Source organism: Lingula anatina, chromosome 7, assembly GCF_051362555.1.
Source record: "Lingula anatina isolate TDL-2025a chromosome 7, LinAna3.0, whole genome shotgun sequence".
NCBI classification, from domain to species: domain Eukaryota; kingdom Metazoa; phylum Brachiopoda; class Lingulata; order Lingulida; family Lingulidae; genus Lingula; species Lingula anatina.
In genome coordinates, this window is record NC_141773.1 from 14904562 (window position 1) to 14924871 (window position 20310).

Genomic DNA, 20310 nt, shown 5'->3' on the forward strand with positions numbered 1-20310 from the left:
TTTTCCTCCATTTGAAAAATCTACATTTTTTGGTTGTTTGCCTTTCCCAAACTCAGTAGTTTTATTACTGTTTACTTTTATGTGACATACTGTAGGTTATAATACATGTAGTGCTCAAACAGTAAGCAGCTTTTGCAGTTCAGTTAGTCATGCCATTTACATTACAGTGCAAAAAAGAAACAAAAAGTTTTAGGTACACATTCAGATCTGTTTTAAAAATTGTGGTAAGGTTTTCCAAGCCCTTACTTTTGTGTAATTCTAAAAATTCTTCTAGGTCATTTAGAAACATTGAGAACATGAATGGTGAAGGGTTTTAGCCAGGCATCCTCCACTGTTACATATTGAAGTATCTGAGATTTCAGTATCTTTTACAGCTTTTGCATTTAAGTTAACATCTCTGTTATACATGTACATTAGCAATCAATTTAAAAACATCTGCCATCTATACTGGTCACTAACATGTAAGTTTGTTCCATAACCCCATAGTCTCCATATATACAGTACTATCAAATGCCTTAATTTTCAAATCTATGAATGCACAATGATTTTTAATGTACATGTACATGTGTAGTTTTGATACTTCTATTAGACAATTAAGACTCTGATTATACATGCCATCATGCAGTACCTGTGGTAGGGAAGTTGGCAGCACATCAAATGTGTACAGGATATGCCCATCTTGAACTGTAACAAACAGGTGGCCTGGAGTGAAGTACACCTTGTGAACTGGGCCTTTTTTCCCTGCAACCACTCCTTCCAGCAACTGTAAAATACTGCATATTTACTACTAATAAATGCACACTGCACTAGCATGTGTCTAATCTATAAGTGTACTCATGCTACTGCTATACCAGGGTACATGCACAATGTATAGTACAGGCCGGGGCAGATCCAGAGATATTTCCTGACAGCGTCTTCCAAATTTTCTTTGTTGATCCATCTTCCATTTTTGACCGTCTTCCAACAATAAAGAATTAGATACCTGTCAAAGTAATTTTGAAAATCTGACCATCTTCCAAAAGACTCAGAAGACAGCCTCCATGTTTAGTATATAAACATCTCTTTCCAGCTTTCTAGACGTATCTATTAAGTCTTAGCTCTCCCACTGGAGTGTTATCAGGAAGTATTAATGTACAAATATACTGTATAGAGATACTGATGCTATAAAGAAAAGAAGTGTTATGTGCATATATAACAGAGACATTCAGAGTTCAAAAGGGTGCTTTAGAGTGACTTGTAGTAGTGCTGTAAGTTCTAGGCTACCTGCCACATGGTTGCATGAGAGCGATATAGCGATACCAGTCAGAGACATCTAATGAGGTTCTGACGCTTTCTATAGAAGGGCGCCATGGTGTATTTCTTTTTGTCAGGGATCCATTTCACTGGACCAGTGTCCAGGAAAAGAAAAAAAAATCCATTTTTTTTCTATTGAGTGTTAGAGTGTAGGGATTTGGGCTCTGGGAGGGTCTATCAGTAGTACAGTAAATAAGGTAATTTTACTTTAATGTTTCTGCAGATGTAAATGGGGCAAATGAAGGAGAGCAGGGAAGGAAGGCAATAATACAGCGGGGGGGGGGGGGGGGGGGGTGGAGACACAGCGTGAGGGAATACCAGTAAGCGGTGCCATTAGGTGATGCGTTTCATATGTATTACGCCCTATAATCCCAGATAGCATGCATACGTTGGGCCAACGTTGGGGAATGGTTGGTTTGTTGGCACATAGTTGGCGTTGGCAGTATTACGTTGGCCCAACGTTGGCCCAACTACATCATTTTATGCATAACGTAACTGCAATATGCACACGTTGTGCCAACGTTGGGCCAACGTAGTCAACGTATGCAATTAACAACCCAATAATTAATTTGAAAGTGTTTCTGTTCACAACTGAGAAGCACATATACTTATCTTTTGATCATATACATAGAGTTATTAGGCTTAAAAGAAACATATATATATATTTTTTATTTTTTTTTCATTATGAGTTTAAATTCCTTGCGTTAAAATCAGTTTTCTGCTTTAATTTATCCTCCAAGCAATAAACATTCCACATAGTACTACTACAAGTACTTCACCTATATAAAGAACTGAATGAAAAAAAATTTTTTTCCAATAATGCTGCGAAAACATTATATTTATTATTATTATTATTATTATTATTATTATTATTATTGAAATCAGACAAATGATTGAAGTCTTATTATGATGTACAACTGCATAATATATAAATTGTAAACCTCATAGTTAGCATCAATTTAAGCTGGACTTGTGATTAAAATAAACTGGTAACTTTCAATAGACCAAATTCATTTCAAGCCAGGTGTTTATCTTAACTGTCAGTTTGACATAAACTGTTTGCCTACAGCATGCTCAATCAGGTCAGTTTAAGCGCAACGGTTAAGCCATTTCAAACATCTAAGCCAGAGGGTCAAGAATGTTCTATAAGGAAGAGACTGAAAACATTGATTTCTGGATTAAAAAAGAATACATCTTTTGGAAACTAGAAAGAAAATGAAGAGATAAAGAGACAGGATAAGAAGTGAGCATGTAAGTGTCTTTCAATTTTGTATTTCTCCATATAATTTACTGATGCACCAGGATCCATACAGCCTTGAACAGTATTCAAATTTAGTCCAGCACTTTGATTTTTGTTTGTGACTTTAAAAAGTACTTGCATTGCTATTAGGTTTGAAAAGGGTTTGTATTTCACCATTTTTGCCCTTGGTAAAATATTACTTCAAGCTTGACATATATACAGACAATAATTCACAGATGGGGATAATACCTTTCCCTGAAAATTACTTGAATTAGAGCCTTAATGGTCCTTCAAAGCCAATTGTTATTATGTGTCTGTATGAATCCTGGCCAGTGAATTCTGTGATAGAGTTGTTGGAATGACTAAATAATATAGTATTCAGTTGTACAGTACAGTTGTATGGGATTTTGAACCCTTTAAAACTGAATCCATGGTCAAGTGTACATGGAAGAACTACTAGTAATTTTGCTATAAATTACTGCACACACAGACACTCACTTGTAAAATTTAAAGATATTAGCTTTTGCCTAACTTAGAGAACATGGGGAGATTATCGTATTATATTATAATACACAACTACTAGTATGTATATTAACACAGTGATGTGGGAAGAGGTATAGTCAAGCATGTAAAAATGTTATGCATATGATGCATATGCATAATAATTCCAGCATTATATTTCAAGTTAAATTTTTAATATTTAAATTTGTAGATGCAGCACACTCTTCTTTGATTGTTCAGAAAAAGATGTTGAAGATACACCTAACTAATCGTGCTTTGCCAAAGATCATGCAGGCGCAGGACAGGAAAGATCGAGAGAGAAAAAATGAAGATTGCATTCATATGACCACTGATTTTATTTGACGAGACAATGTCTGAGATTTTGCCTGAAGGAAGAGACTTTATGTGATTTTATAGACTTACTAGTAACTTATCTACTTAATGACAGTTCTTTTGAATTTTAAACACCTTACCTGATATTAATCAAGGGTTTCTGGATTTAAATTTAATTTAATGAAGATTTTTTTAAAATTGAAATAATCGTGAATCTTGGATTGGATGAAAAACACTATAATAGTGAAAAAAAAACTGCCCTGACTCCAGGAATAAGGTGGGAAGTTCTTACACAGGACTGGTAATAATTTTCTTGACATGAATGATTAAACAATTCATATAAAATACACTTATGATTGTTTAAATTTCATATTATTATATTTTTATAAAAAGTTTCTTTGAGATGTCTTTTTGTATCATCCCATTCCCATCACATTATTTAGTTGGTTGAAGGTATTGTTCAGTGTAATGTTATGAATTAATTAAACAGTTTAAAATATATCACTAATCTTTTTGTTTCTACCGCAACACAGGCAGATCAAGTCCTCTGAAGAATTCATCCATTAATTAGCTTCCTAATTTTTCAATTATACCTCTGTAGATTTCAGATGCTTAAGATATTTCATCAGGACATTGATCTGCCTGTGCATCAGCCATGTTATTACAGTGCCCTACTACGTATGTGATTCTGGATAAAATTATTTTGACTTTGGTTCAATGATGTAAATCACTGTGCCCCTGGTTTTAGGTTGGGTCATTAATCATTGTGCAAATTGCAGATACCTCGGTGACCAGTTGGCCTACCGTTGGCCCAATGTTAATGCAATGTTGGTTTGAGGTTGGGTAATCGTTGGACCGATGTTGGTTATTAGTAGAACCAACGTAAAAACACTGTTGGTTACAGGTTGGGTAATTGTTGGGCCAACGTTGAATATTAGTTGGCCCAATGTAGGGCCAACGTAGTTTGGTTGGGAATATGTTGGCAATGCGTTAGCATTGAAATTGACCAACGTTGGGCCAACGTTGGCCAAATACGTTCAGCCAACCGTTGGCCAAAGTGAGCACTTAGATGGAAACCCAACGTTGGGCCAACGTATGCATGGTCAACCAAGGCAACGTTGGGCCAACGTTGGCCCAACGTTTGCATGCTATCTGGGATATTTAGGGTTTATGATATGTTCTGTTTGTAAAGCATGAGATAAAGGCACAAATAACTATTAAATGCCGGACAGAGAGAGAGAGAGGGAGAGAGAGAGAGAGAGAGAGAGAAAGGGGGAGTCTGCCTTACCTGTTGCCTACTTAAGCCTAAACAAGACGATATGGATGATACTGAAAACATTCAGGCGTTTTTATCACAGCTTTGGCATAGTCTGAATTTTAGTCTCAAATTGACAACTTTGCCGAACAATGGTTCTTTTAAAGTCCCGTTTAATGTAATGAGGACATTAGAAGACCTCACGTAAACTTGTCGGCCATGTTTACGTCATGTGATCTACTGAACTATGACCTATATTCGACCTACTTACATAAACCGTGCATTCATTTTATTTAGAAATTGGTCCCTCAAAAAAAAAAAAAAAAAAAAAACATTAACCACTTATATGTCACTTTAAATAAACAGTTTTGTCTTATAACATTAAAAAACACACCTTTACTAGATGTTATGAGAATCAATGTTTACTGCAATGCTAATGTAATATCGGTGTACAGTTTTTGTAGTTTGCAGACAAAATGGCGTTAAGTTTACTTCGAGCCTCTCGGGGTAAGTTTCGATATATCCTCGCCTATACCGTTATTGTCTTACAGTATTCATCTTTGCAAATTGTAACGACAGATATATTTATTTCCTTAAGATACATAACTGTATGGGTGGTGTCTTCTTTTTAATTGAAAAAGATCACCAACAGAATAAATGACCTTGAGGTGTCCTGAAACTTTGACAAATTGAAACAGATGCTGTGTTATGTGGTTATGTAAAGCTTAATAACATTTAGGACGACTTTACAACAAAATATTTTTTAATTGTGAATATTGACCATTTCCTAGGTTTGCCAGTACATCCCCCCCCCCCCCCCCAACAGCCTGTAACTCTTATTTTTAATGCTTTAGTTAATCAAAACCAATGTACTGTACATGTACATGTACATGTAGGTGGTGACTTTGATATTAATAAACTGTTTTAATTTCTACAAGTATCAATGTTTCTTACACATTCTGAAATGTTTATGCATGTGCAGGATATATTTATCACTTAACACAATTTCTATTTCTCCTCAGGGCTGCAGCGTTTTGCCACCAGGCCCCAGCTAGTGACTTTACAACACCAGCCACCTTTAGCTATCCTGTCACGCCATTCAGCACATAACCTTACGGAAAAAAGTGATCCATGTAAGAAAATCATGTTAATCTGAATTGGAATGGAAAACGTATAATTGACTTATGAACAGATAAATTATGCCGTGGGGGGATGAGATCGAAAGGCCTTTTTACATTGGGCATTCTGTCTGAGAGTCCCATATTTATCATTCTATTTTTGAGATATCATACTGGTACCATACCAGGGCTTGTCATAAACCACTTTCTGGCACTTGCTCTGTTGAGTAAATTGTCTGAAAATCTACTTGCTTCTCTCCAAAATCATTTGAAAAAAAAAATAAGAATACAAAATTTTCAAATTGTGGGAAAGTGATCCTTAAGCAAATCACCTGCATTTGCAGGCAAGCATATCTTAATTCTGGTTGCCCAACAGCTGAAATCACTTGCATAGGGCAAGTTACACCAATAAGTATGGCAAGCCCTTCTTGTACTATTAATTACCTTGCTAGTATGCTACAGGATCATTTTCAGTATCTTTTAAGTCGGTGTATTACTGTTCAGATGAAAGCATTGTTCTCTTGAACACCATAAAAGTATGACAAACAATGAGCAAAGTGTCATTGAGTTAAAATTAAATATTGTACACTAATTGGCTGTATTGAGTGCTGAAGCTACATTTTAGTTATTCTCTGACATAATAGCTAGGCTGCTGTCAATCTCTAAAAACAGAATGATAGAAGACTGTGACTGCATTCCCACAGATTTAGATCGATCCATCTGGTTCGACCTAACTCCTTGGGGGTTCACGCTAAATTGCTGTTAGCCGAGCGCGCACGGAAGTTAATTACCCCCATACAGCTTTTAGTAGGCGGGACAGACATTTAAGCTGGCTAAGCTGACAGTAATCTAGTGAGACTCCCCACGGGGATAGATAGATTTAAAATCTGTGGGAATGCAGTCTTTGATAGATCATTGGATGTGAATAGTATGCATGGGACTAAAGTGTATAATCAACAGATTACATTACACATGGTTGTACAGGTCACCTGTCATAGCACATTTGATAACAGGACAGAATTAAAGTTTAAAGGAAAAAGAAACTTCATATTTGGAGTAGATTCACACCTAACACATCAACAGATACGTGATGTCAAGATTTGAGTATTTTTGGTTACAGTCAGTTTGTTTTGATGATTCCAGAAGTTTAATTAGTATGTTCCAATATATCAGTATTGAATTGGAATGATAGATTGTACAGGGTATCTTAATGTTTTTAGCGGCGGTCTATGATCCCAGTGGCGAAATGGACCATGACATTGTGAGCAAGTGGAAAATTGAGCGCCTGTTTGCAGGCTCCATGATAGCAGTACTGCCGGCAGCCTTTGTCATAGAGCACCCCATCATGAATTACTTAGTGGCAACAGCTTTTATTGTCCATGGTCATTGGTGAGTTCCAGGCTCAGAATCAGAACAGTGCATGTACTACTAGTAGAATGTTTTGTGGCTATGGTTGATATAGCATGAGATCACAAATCCAATTCCAATGGCCATATGCATGCATGCACACACACAGGCACATGTGCATACAAACACAAACACACACACAGGGGGGGTGGGGGGATGTGTGTGTGTGTGTGTGTGTGTGTGAGAAAGAGAGATAGAGAGAGAGAGAGAGATACATTACTGGTATACATCGTACAATAGACAATGCTCTACAAAATAGACCATAGTTTTTATATAACAATAACAGATCCTAACCCAGGCAATATGTCATGGTTTCAGGGGTCTGGAGGGTGTATTTACAGACTACATCCATGGTTACCCCTCAGAGACAGGAAGGAGGCGCTATCCTTGGGTGAAGTCAGCAAGGATGGTGGTGTTGTACATTTTGACTACGACTTCACTGGCAGGTAACACAGCTCAATTTGTTGTTTAAAAAGGTTTTTGATAATATGAGGATAAAAAGTTGGAAAGTTATGCGATTTGGTAAATTCTTTAAATTTTCAAATGCCTCCATATTTTTTAACATTGGGCATTTTCAGGATTTATTTATTTATTTATTTATTTATTTATTTTTGATGCTAAGAAAATTGTACTTTTTATCATGATGCCAAGTACTAGTAAATTTTCAAAACTGTTGAGAGTTGAGTAAACATTGAAATGTTTTTTTATAAAATATTCTGTGATAAGTAAAGAGTTTACTTTGTTTGAACTTAAAACAATAAAGGTATAAATTTAATGGAAAATGATAAATTAAAATGTTTTTAAGATTATGTTAGTTAGAGCAGTTGCCTATAAGAATCCTTGGACATGTCTCATGATTGGTTTGGAATCAAGTGAAATTATGAGAGGTGTAATAAAAATCATTCAACTAGGCATGATTTGATTTAAGGAAAAAAAAGGAAATTTTAGGGGATCAGTGGACAGTTTGGTTCAATAAAAATATACTTATGATAATTTTATACTTACTCAATAAAATCGCAAGATCGTACAATGTAAACACAATTGTTTCTAATACACATAAAAAGGGATTTAAAAGTTAATAAAAAAATACCATTTACAATATTGTAATCATGATCCTGCATTCACGTGTGAACAAAAAATATATTTACATAAATGACTGCCTGCCAGCAACTTGTTTTTTTTTTTTTATTATTTTTATGTACAGACACAGATGTGTCTGTACATATAGCCATCATCTGCGTCTGTCGTCGCCGTCGTCGCTGTCGCCGTCGTCGCCGTCGCCGTCGCCGTGCACTTTTACCGATAACACGATAAGTGGAAAACCATTTTGCCTTTTGATTTGAAACTTGCAGAACTGATGAATATTCATAATACGCAGGTCAAGTTCGAAAATCAGCATGATCGGGTCACTCTTAGGGAATTTATGCTGTTTTTTCACTTTTTTCAACATATATGCAGCACCGATAACACGATTAGTGGAAAACCATTGTACCTTTTGGCTTGAAACTTACAGTACTGATGAATATTCATAATACGCAGGTCGAGTTCGAAAATCAGCATGATCGGGTCACTTATAGGGAATTTATGCTGTTTTTTCACTTTTTTCAGCATATATGCAGCACCGATAACACGATAAGTGGAAAACCATTTTACCTTTTGGCTTGAAACTTACAGAACTGATGAATATACATAATACGCAGGTCAAGTTCGAAAATCAGCGTGATTGGGTCATTTTTAGTGAATTTAGGCTATTTTTTATTCTCTTTTTTCAGCATATATGCAGCACCGATAACACCATAAATGGAAAACCATTTGACCTTTTGGCTTGAAACCTACAGAACTGATGAATATTCATAATACGCAGGTCAAGTTCGAAAATCAGCATGATTGGGTCATTTTTAGTGAATTTAGGCTATTTTTTCACTTTTTTTCAGCATTTTTGCAACACTGATAACACAATAAATGAAGAGCTGTTTTACCCTTTGGCTTGAAACTTACAGAACTGATAAATATTCATAATACGCAGGTCAAATTCGAAAATCAGCACGATCGGGTCACTTATAGGGAATTTATGCTGTTTTTTTTTCACTTTTTTCAGTATATATGCAACACTGATAACACAATATAAGAAAAACAGATTGGCCAATTGTCATTATACTCACAGGAGGGGCCAATCTTACTAAAACGCAGGTTGAGTTTGAAAATCAGCATAATCAGTCCATTATTTTAAAAGGTAATGCTGTTTTTTCACATTTCCTCACATTCAATTCTTAGGCATGTTAACAGTCTCATTATTGAACTAATAAGATACGTAAATGTGTTTGTTTGGCATTTCCTGCATCTTTACAACATTGTTAGTTGATTTTGTAAAAATGATGGTAAACTTGTTATCATGTATTGTGTAATAAAGTGTCAAAAATGGAAATAAACTCATATCATTGCAGTTTGTCAGATGCATTCATCCACTATGTTCAGAATCTCAGAATGGAGGAAGTTGGGCATTTAAAACTGTTCTGTTGATACTTTTCCCATCTCATCAATTTTCTTCATTGGTCATATAAAAATGGCAGTAAACTGTTTATTTTGTTTTATGTTTAAAAAGTGTTAAAAATGGAAATAAACCCATTTCAGAACAGTGCTGTATTGTTTACATTTTGGCATTTTCAATATGTGACTTTGAAGTTCCATGGGCCTGAAGGCTTTTGCTAGTCACATTTTCTGAATAACCATGATACTAATATTTTATAATTAAAAATTGATGGTCATTATGCTGTAAAACATTATGTAATATTGCATGAAATTTTGAAGAAACCCCTATTTTGGGCACTGCTCCCATGATGACCATTTAAGGAAAATCATGTCACTTACTGTTCTCAAACTTACAGGAAAGAAACATGGGACTAAAATACAGCTCCAGTAGGCAATGCAGTCTGTTTGGTAAATTTTTCTGGCAATTAAACAGTTTTTTGTGAAAATTTAATTTTTCACTTATTGGCATTTTCAAGGTGTGACTTTGAAGTTCCATGATCCTGAAGACCTTTGCTTGTCACATTTCCTGAATATCCGTGATACTAATATTTTATAATTAAAAATTGATGGTCATTATGCTGTTAAACATTATGTAATGTTGCATCAAAATTTGAAGAAACCCCTATTTTGGGCACTGCTCCCATGATGACCATTTAACAAAAATCATGTCAATTACTGTTCTCAAACTTACAGGAAAGAAACATGGGTCTAAAATACAGCTTCAGTTGGCAATGCAGTCTGTTTGGTAATTTTTTCTGGCAATTAAACAGTTTTTTGTGAAAATTTAATTTTTCACATATTGGCATTTCCAAGGTGCGACTTAGAACCTCCACGGGCTTGAAGACCCGTGCTAGTCACATTTTGTGAAAATCCATGACACTTATATTTTATTATTAAAAATCGATGGTCATTATGCTGTTAAGCATTATGTAATGTTGCATCAAAATAGCAGAAAACACAATTTTTGGTGCTGCTGCCTTGATGACCATTATGGAAAAACCGTGTTACTTATGACTGTCAAACTTTCAAAAAAGAAACACAGGACTAAAATGCAGCCTGAGTTAGAAAAGCAGTCTAATTGGCTTCTTTTTCTGGAAGTTATACATTTTAGTGTTATATTCATTATCTTTTTTGGCATATTCATTATGGGACTCGGAGCTCCCATGGACATGAAGCCAAATGGTAATCATATTTTCTACATGTCCATCCTATTTATAGTCAATAAACAAAAATTGGTGATAATTATTCTCTAATTTATTATGTAATGTTACATCAAAATTGACAATCTTTTTGCACTGCTACTGCAAACATTATGAAAAGAAAACTGTGCTACTTATTATAATTTTAAACTTACAAGTACGATTTTTAGGATTGGCCTTCAGCTCATGAGAAAACCAGCTCTATCGGATTATCAAGTTTATTGTATTTATGCATTTTTTGTGAAATTTTCATTTTTCTCATTCTGGCACTTTCTAAGTATAAACTTGAACTCTGATGGGCCTGAAGCCTTATGCTTTTACTTTCGTCTGTGTTACCTGTTGTGCATAAGTTGATGTTGACTGTGCAGTTAAACATAATGTATTATTGCATCAGGATTGGTAGTCTCCTATTTTGGGCATTATGGTTTTGTGCTTTTCTTAAGGTGTGACTTATGGGCCTGAAGACCTTTGAGTGGGTCAGTCTGTAAATTACCCTTGGGTATCACTAGATTAATTTCAGAGTTATAAAGTCATTTGCTTTAATAGGCCATTAAATGAGATTACGTAAAGCACACTTGTTGATATTTCCCTGTAAACTCCCAAAGGTAAAGCTCTTTGCTAGATTAATAATAAGGAAGCAGTGATAATTGTGCAGGTAAATTTTGTTTAATATTGCAAATAAGTTTTAAATATATATATATATATATATATATATATCAAACTGGAAGATTAAAAGTTTGAATAGCAGCTTCATTGGAATTATATTTACCTCAAGCTCTGCCAAGGAGGTTATATTTTCACCCCTGTTTGTCTGTCATCCACATAACACAAAAAGTTATGGACTGATTTTGCAGAAATTTTCAGGAACTGTCGGAAGTGGGCCAAAGAGGACAATGATTAATTTTCGGTGGTGGTCCGGATCAATAATCAATCAATTATCAATATAATCAACAATTGCTGCCTTGGCAGAGGTCTGCACTCTCAAAGTGCTTTTCTAGTTTTGTTGTTTTCCTTTATAATTTTTTCTCAAACACTTGCATTTGTGACTTTTAGCCCCAGGCAGGCTCTCATCTGCCTGGGGCTCTGCACATTTTCTGTATTTCTACATAAGCAGTTGTATTGTTTTTTATGTTTTTAAACATGATGTAATATTATTTTATGCACTGTCATCATTTTTCAAATATTGAGACTTTCATAATGTGAATTTGAACTCTCATGGTCCTGAAACTGTAATCTTATTGAAGGGGTGGATTGAGACCATCTTCTGGGTCTTCCGGAAGACAGTCAGGTTATTAAGTTTATATTGACTGGTATCTATTTTTTCTGTTGGAAGACCATCAAAATGGAGGATGGATCAACATAGATACTTTGTAATACTGTCAGAAAATATCTCTGGGTCCGCTCCTGTTATTGACCATGTTACCTGTTGTGCAAGATTAAAATTCAGTGTTGACTGACAGTGCTATTATAAGCATTATTTATTATTGCATCAAAATTGACAAAATGACCTTTTTTGCATCTTTATTTTCTGTTTTTTGTCTGTACATTTGACAGCTTTGCTGCCTTGTTATATTTGTTCCATCAGTGCCCTTAAGGAAAAGAACATTTCAGCCATTTTAATGCTATGGTCCAATAGGATGTGGTCTTTATTTTCTAGTAAATAAAATGTTGCCGAGTAACACTTTTTTTTTTTTTTTTTTTTTTTGTTAAATAAATAAATGAGTGATTTTAGATGTATACAGATTTTAAAGTCATTTTTACAAACCTTGTGGTGGGCAACATATCCACTGTGCATAGATTGCATTTAAAGGAATACTCTAAAATGCATTATTCAAATCCTGAATCATTTGTTGACCTACATTCCTGTAACACGCTTACATGTATCTTATTGTTTTAACTCAGTGTTATGATATCTGAGAATGTTGTCTTAACTCGTTTCTTGTTTTAAGAAGGGAGATGACCTTATAGTTTTAACAGATGCGGATAAAAAAAATTGTGTTATACTGACACTTAGTGCACCTTTTATGATGTAAGGGTATGCACCTGCTGCTCAAGATAAAAATCATAACTTACTCAATGAGATGACAGCTTATTAAGATGAGTGTTTAAGTGAGTAATTGGGAAACTTCTGTGAATAGTAGCAGAGTAAAGGTAGCAGTTAGAGTAGCAGTGAGTAGCAGTAGTAGAAGAGAGATTCAACTGTTCTGACAGAAAATAATAGAAAATTTGGATGTCCTCCAAAGCAGAGGAAAAATAATTGAGAAAAATGTAATTGTCGTAACTGAAAAGTTGAAATAATTAGACCAGACAGTTTTGGTCTAAACTTTAAAAGCTAATTCAAAAATGTGGATAAAAAGTCATGATATAAAATTTCTGAATTTAACTATTCATGTTTACTAGTGAAATTTCCTTGAGGGTGTTGTGATAACGTATACCTTAGATGTCACGACAAAAGTGCCATTAACTTCAAACGGTCCATAAAAACTTGAAAATATATGTTTTCCTGAATAGCTTTAGGGATATTTAAACAAAATGATAAAGGCATTGGTACCTTGGTTTAACTTGCTGCTCATAAAGTCATAAAGTACTACAGAGAGAGAACAAAACCCATATTGTTTTTATTTTAGATAAATTGTTGATTAAAAAAACAGCATAGCCATTATTCAGTTAAAAAGCACCTTAGTATTATATTTTTTTCTTTGTCTTAATTGAGGAAATAGCTTGTTGGTATAAAGTTGGGAATTTGAATTCATCTTTGTGACGCACAGTAAGTGTCAGAGATATATTGAGCAAAAAAAAAAAAAAAATTGTTTTCCTGAAAGTGCCAACACGTTTGCCTCAATCTCTTAAATCATTTTCACAATAAGTATCCATGTTTAATTGATTTATTTTTAACCGAGTTACATGTTTCCAGCTTGAATTTTACTACTATGGAGATAAAATACCTTTTCTTTTTATATAAAGGTCTAAACCTTGATGTTGATCTATTTGAATCATTTTTAATTTCATTTATGTGATTACATATAATGAAGTAGAATTAACCAAATGGATCAACTTTACAGGTTCTGTCATCACCAGTTTTACAAAATTGCCCCAAAGTCAGGTTTAGGTCTGAGAGAAAAGGCAAGGATTTAATGGTGTGGGGGATTGGAGGGGGGTGGGGGTGGAATCGGGTTCTACACTGGTGGATCTGCACTTGTCTTTACTAGACGTCAGCTGATTTTTTTTTTTTTTACAAAATTTCTTGCACTACAGAATTAGGCAGAGACTCTCCAGATAAAAGTCTCTTTGGACCAGATATTGCTTGGGTGTATCCTGGAGTTTGCTAAGTAGGGGGGAAGAGAGGCAAGGGTAAAGAATTTTGGTCAAAGGAAAGAATTGTGCCTTCTGTGCCTTCACCCTCACCCCCCCCCCCCCCCCCCCTTCCTTTAGATCACCCAATGATCTGTCACAGGCCTAAAAAATTAAATTCATGAGTCATGTCCAAGTATATCAGTCTGCTCTTTATTGGTATTCTTCATTGTAAAATTCAAATTTTAATTTTTAGTCTAGAAAGACTGGTCAGTATAAAAAAATGAGACATTTTGGCATGAATTTTAACCCTGCCAATTTAATATGGACACTGTCAGATATATACAGTCTGGCAAAGTGACACTTGACTGGTGCAAACATAACTGGGTGGTGTTGTTGTTGCATACCTTAAATTTGGACTTGGTATCATATGTAAACATAAATAACATATTGACCCCATTCGGAATGGATGATCTAAGTACTTACTGATCCGCCAACTAAATATGGCTGACCACAGTTCAAAGCGATTCCTGGTGGTCTCCCCGCTTCCACACGCACCATGGCTGCAAGGGCCTAGCAATTAAACCTCAGAGCAGAGGCTTAATACTTTTAAAGACCTGTGTGGAATCGGGGAGACCATCGGGAATCAGCGGCATCGCTTTTGAACTGTGGTCAGCCATATTTAGTTGGTGGATCAGTAAGTACTTGGATCATCCATTCCGAATGGGGTCAATATGTTATTTATGTTTACATATGATACCAAGTCCAAATTTAAAGTATGCAACAACACCACCACCCAGTTATGTTTGCACCAGTCAAGTGTCACTTTGCCAGACTGTATATATCTGTTCTTATCTATCTATTCATGCAAGTAAGGATTATCTATTAACTACATTTATATTTTTTTATTATTCCAGGTCTGTTTTACTTCAATTATAATGATGTGGGACTTCAGAAGGCAGTTAAAATGCTATGGGAGGTGTAGATATCTTTATTACAGATTGTACAAGACAGTGAATAGCCTTCAAATTGATGTTTTTATTTTGAAAAACATAAATGCTATAATAAATACAGTTAATATGTTGTGCAGAACTGAAAATGACAGGATACTTTGGCAGGAAAAGGAGTGCTTGCATGGTAAAACTTGAAAAGATTTTTATGACCTGTCTTGAAATATTTTCTGCCATCTGGAAGAGGAATAGAGGCAGTACACATTTGGAAAAAGTTAGAAGTTTCTCAGAATATGGATTAAATACTCATAGTTATTGTGAAAAGGCCTCAAAAATGGATTGCAGAAGTCATTTATGGCAGTTTTTGCTTATTGCTTGCTTGTGGTCTTGATAGAGCCGAATGGGACTGGCTTAAAATTTCCATTTAAGTTACAATGTATTCACTGCAGTTTAAATTTCATTATGGTAAAAAAATCCAATCTTATCAGTTGATAACAACATCTTTAGGTAAATGTTGCTGCTTTGATACGTTTATCTGCAGCTTAAGTCACTGTACCAACTGCAATTTATTTATAGACAAATGAAGAGTGTTAACAAGAAAACCAAACAGACATTGAAACAACTGAAATATTTTCCAAAATGACTGAAAAGTATTTGGGATATTAAGATATTATATAAAATCCTAGGATGGTAGTTAAAAAATCTCCAAACTCATTTAAAAAGTGTTTCAAAGCATCATGCATCAGGTTTAATAATAATAAAAAAAAAGATTTGATAAAAATAATTGTCTTTGTGTTCCTGTTTATATGATCAAGACATGAAACAGTTTCTAAAGACTACATATATAAAAAATGTGACAAGTTGACCGGAAATTACCTGTTCACCTCACATTTACCTGCTGCAAGCTACTAGAATCAATACCTGTGTGACTTGGTCATGAAATATTAATTAACTAACAAGCTGCTTTCTGACACACAGTATGAATTCATCCCCCAAAGGTTAACAGGCTTATAAATCATTAAAGTGATGGAGGAATAGTCAGGAGTATTGAGCAATGAAGGCTAGATTAATGTTATAAACTTTTTTTTCTTTTTCTAAGCATTTCGTGACGTCCTTCACCTTGGACTATGCTTAATGAGCTAGGGCATTATCAAATACCCGATTTTCTCATGACATGGCTCAGGGAACTTTTTTTCAGACTGGATAAATATATCTAACTGGTGGAATTCCACACAGTTCTGTCTTGGGAATGCTCCCTTTTGTCATGCACATTATTCATTGGTCAGAGTCCATTATAATGCATCTAAAGCGTACCTATTTGCAGATGACACATTAAAATCTTTAGCCCCTTATATGATGACACTTAAATCTTTAGATCCACATATATAACTATGATGATTGCGTACAACTCCAGGAAGGCATAAATGAGGTTTATAATTGGACTAAAAGTTCACTCTCAAAACTGCACCAATATATAAAATGAAGTGTAAATCGATGCACAAGTCCAGTTCTAGGACTTCAGATAACTATACATGCTGGCCTCTAGTTGGGGTGGAGGGAAGTGTTTTGAACGAATTGCCCTTTTTGCCAGGAAAAAGTCCAATCTTGGTAAAATTTGCGCTATGTGCAAGAGAGTTCCCCTGTGAAAATTTGTCTCATTTAACGTTCACTTACGGTTCTCAATCTATTCTGGAACATTTGGTATATGTATTTTATACAGTTTTAATGTTGTTCTGTAATGAATGTAAAAATTCAAGAACTGTTTTTGGGAAGCCCTTCTGAATGTCCTAGAACAGATTAAAAACATCTTATGGTCTAGGACAGGTTAAGAATCATAAGTGAGCGTTAAATGTGACAAATTTTCCCGGGGGTTTCATGGTAAAATGTCCACCCACCTCCCCCTTTTAAATTGCTGGGTACAGCCTGACATATTTCCTTATACTAGTGCATGGATCTTTAGTAAAAGATAATATGTTTATTCTTTAAAAATTGCTAACACTAAATTTTCACACTCCCTTCACTGACTGACCAACGAACCATAAAATTTACATGATATGCCAATTAAACAATTTTGTATGTTAAAAAAACAAAAACCAAGAAATTCTACCAACCACATTAATTTTAGCAGATTTACCTATTCACGCAGCCATCCTGCATTGGCCAGATTATTTAGTAAGTGGCCTTGTTTGCGTACATAGAAACGGTGTTTCATTTTAACTGATTGGGTTGCACGTTAATTTTCATTCCAAAAAATAAAATGTTCACAAGTATTTTCAAGTGTGATTTAAGTCAATAATCCGGTTTTTGCAATGACAAACCGGCAACTTGAGCTCACAAACGACAAATATTGTTTATGTGCCCCGAATTCGGACAAATATTATTATTATTATAAATATCCGCTTTAACTCAGCACCAGCTAGGGAAGAATGCATTGATAAAGGGGCCCGCACACGGTGAGCATTTGGCGCGCGCCACTTGCGCTGCGCCGTTTTCTCATCGTGTGCTGGGGTATTTTGGTGAGATTTTTGCCTCACGCGCGGCTGAGCAAAATTTCTCACGTGTTTGATTTTTTTGGTCTCTTGAGGCAAATGTCTCAGCGTGTGCGGGGTGCAAGCGCCGATTGCTCACGCCATGCTAACAATGCGCATGTGCCAGTAGCCGGAAACAAACAAAAATGGCAGCCCCCAGCGAAGTCAACAAAAAAATGTACACAGTTATAGTTAGTCTGATTGATTAACGTGGTCACCATTATCCATTACTATCAGAAAAAACAACAATATGTAATGTTTCCTTAAACACATGATCCCACAGTTCACAGTGCGTCCGCTAGGGGCAGGCCGGGAGGCACCTCTGCTTAGCAAAGAGCGCAGCGTTTGCGGGGAGCTGAGGAGCCCGAGCATCTTGCTCAGCGCAAGTGGCGCGCGCCAATTGCTTACCGTGTGCGGGGTGCTTAACACAGCCCATTTTAAAGTTATTAGGCTCAATGGTTTACTGTAAAGGTAAAACTGTAACCAACTTATTCAGCGCTTATATATAGGTTGCCTCAGTTTTCGGCGTTACATATTTACGGTACGTTTACCACAGGTTAGTTACGGGTATCGTTAGCTGCTAAGCATGTAAGGCCGCAATCTATTTAAAGTAGAATGTCATGTGCAGGTAAGCTGTAATAGCCACCATACGTCATTATCAAAGAAAACTGGTAGTCATCGCTACCAGTTAAAGTCGACAATTTAGCATTTTCTTTGCGAATTAACATAGTTAGCAGACCCCACTAAAAAGAAATGGGTATTCATTGTTGCGTTTCGAGTGCTGAACTACCTTTTCAGCATCACATCGTGTGTTAGACAAGTCGCAAGTGGGTACCCTTAGTCGCAAAAGTCGAAGTGTTCTTCGCAAAACGTTTTGGGTTGGCATATATTATATAATTCATCCATGCTTCGATCAAAGTAACAAAGGAGCTTTCATAAGAGGATGATATTATATATTTTATTGTATTTCATTTCATTTGTCATTAGCTGCTGTCATAAAAACTACTCATGCGTGAAATCTGAACAGATCCCTTAAAAAGAAAAAAAAAATGCAGTCAATAAATAGACATGGTAACGTAGTAATGGCGTCTTAGTTACAGGGTTAGCCAGGGTGAAAATTTTCCGCGGCTAGTCAGGGTATAGGTTTGTATTAAAATACATCAGGTTAACAAAATGTGTGTGATCGATATATATATATATATATATATATATATATATATATATATATATATTTTTTTTTTTTTTTTGGGGGGGGGGTTATCATCTATTAATTTTTTTTAACTTGTTTTTGGGCATAAAATTGTCAAAAAGCGAAGTACTGTGCATTGCATGTGTGTTTTGCTTGGTGTACTAAAAGGATGAAAAAACTATGGGTCACTTGGCCTAGCAGTAAGGAATACCTGCTTTTGTCTTATTGAGTCTACTGTATACGTTTAAGTAGGTCTACGCCTCCCAAGTAGATAGCGGCTATGGATCGTAGACTTATTTCTAAAACGTCTAGGCTGTCACTTGTACCCCGGTGCACAGAGATATTATCTGGGTTTTCAACGATCTCGAGCAAAATATGGGAAAGGGTTTTCAGAGACAGAGTTAGCCTTTTGGGTTTTTATGATCTTGTGGAGTTAGAGTAGGCTATATGAGCAGTTCACAATGGATCAGTAGCAGAGTGTTGCTAGACAGAGATTGCCGACAATTTCTGGTCGTGACACGTTAAACATGAACTTATACAATATAATAACTTATACAATACGGGAAATATATGTTTTTTTATTGCTTCAACATCGTGTTTGTTATTATTATGACTGAGCGCCGATCTTCTTTTAACACTGATATAATGCACGTTGCACTGCAAGAAAGTCATTCCATAACATAATGCTCTTATGCTTTTCATAACATATGTAATATTTATTTGGTAAAATAAGGTGAGGCAGTTAACAATGTGAGAATAATGTATATTAGAATTTACATTAGCAGCTGACCCACGTTGCGGTCTCGACCTGGGACCTTTCGCTAGGTTTATATAATTCTCATTCTACTGAGATGACTAAAAGTATAAACTTATTGATTTAAACAAAACTTTATTAAAAAAAGAATATATATATACTGCAGAAGGCCTAGTATGTTATATTATAATTTAAATGTAGGCTTGTAGGCCTACAACTTAAAATTTGCAGATTATAGGTTCTATATTAATAGTTATAGTGTTGTCTACCTCTTGACAATGGATAATTAATTAACCGTTTCTTATTTACCTAATAGAAATGATACACAGGGGCTATGCATAATTTATACACATATTAGAGTGTGCCTTCTGTTTAAGTAATTTTATTTCAAAATTCATTTTCACAAGTTTTCTAGACTTAAAACTTTCTCTTTGCTTTTTTATTTTAATTTCCTTTTTTTTACATTTCTTTATTTTATAGGTTTGATCTTTATATCAATATTATTTATATTTTTTTAATGTTCTTATATGCTATCTAACTTTTTAAATCAAAATGGAGGAATGTTGGACGTTTCATTTTGGCTGCTTTTAAATACCGTGCTTTTAACTTTTCTTTTTATTTATTTATTTATTTTTATTTATTTATTTATTTATCATTTATTTATGACTGCAGCTGAAAACATGGCGTTTGTCCAATCTTACCATCCTCAGATTGTTGAGCAGT

General features: G+C 35.1%; 2 protein-coding genes across 3 annotated transcripts in view; one reads left to right on the forward strand and one right to left on the reverse strand.

Annotated features, from left to right (window-relative positions):
- The window catches only part of LOC106169328 (uncharacterized), a 31502-nt gene that overhangs the window by 10599 nt on the left and 593 nt on the right, over positions 1–20310 (reverse strand). The window contains exons 1-2 of one of the 2 annotated variants that reach the window (XM_087017765.1): positions 4656–4870; positions 629–763 (exon numbers count right to left, since the gene is read on the reverse strand). In XM_087017765.1, coding sequence (XP_086873891.1) covers positions 629–763; positions 4656–4706 — 186 coding nt within the window. In that variant the 5' untranslated portion in view covers positions 4707–4870. Of the gene's footprint in view, positions 1–628; positions 764–4655; positions 4871–20310 lie in introns of those variants that run through there. The other variant, XM_087017764.1, reaches the window with a different exon arrangement.
- LOC106169311 (succinate dehydrogenase [ubiquinone] cytochrome b small subunit A, mitochondrial) lies at positions 5014–15899 on the forward strand. The gene is made up of 5 exons (XM_013548730.2): positions 5014–5129; positions 5645–5755; positions 6961–7129; positions 7466–7593; positions 15084–15899. The coding sequence occupies exons 1-5, from the start codon at positions 5099–5101 to the stop codon at positions 15149–15151; spliced, it is 507 nt and encodes a 168-aa protein (XP_013404184.1). The 5' UTR covers positions 5014–5098; the 3' UTR covers positions 15152–15899.

Coding starts and splice junctions, on each gene's coding strand:
- LOC106169311 (XM_013548730.2), top strand. CDS start 5,099: ATGGCGTTAAGTTTACTTCGAGCCTCTCGGG. Junction 5,130..5,644: donor TTTACTTCGAGCCTCTCGGG/GTAAGTTTCGAT, acceptor ATTTCTCCTCAG/GGCTGCAGCGTTTTGCCACC. Junction 7,594..15,083: donor GACTACGACTTCACTGGCAG/GTAACACAGCTC, acceptor TTATTATTCCAG/GTCTGTTTTACTTCAATTAT.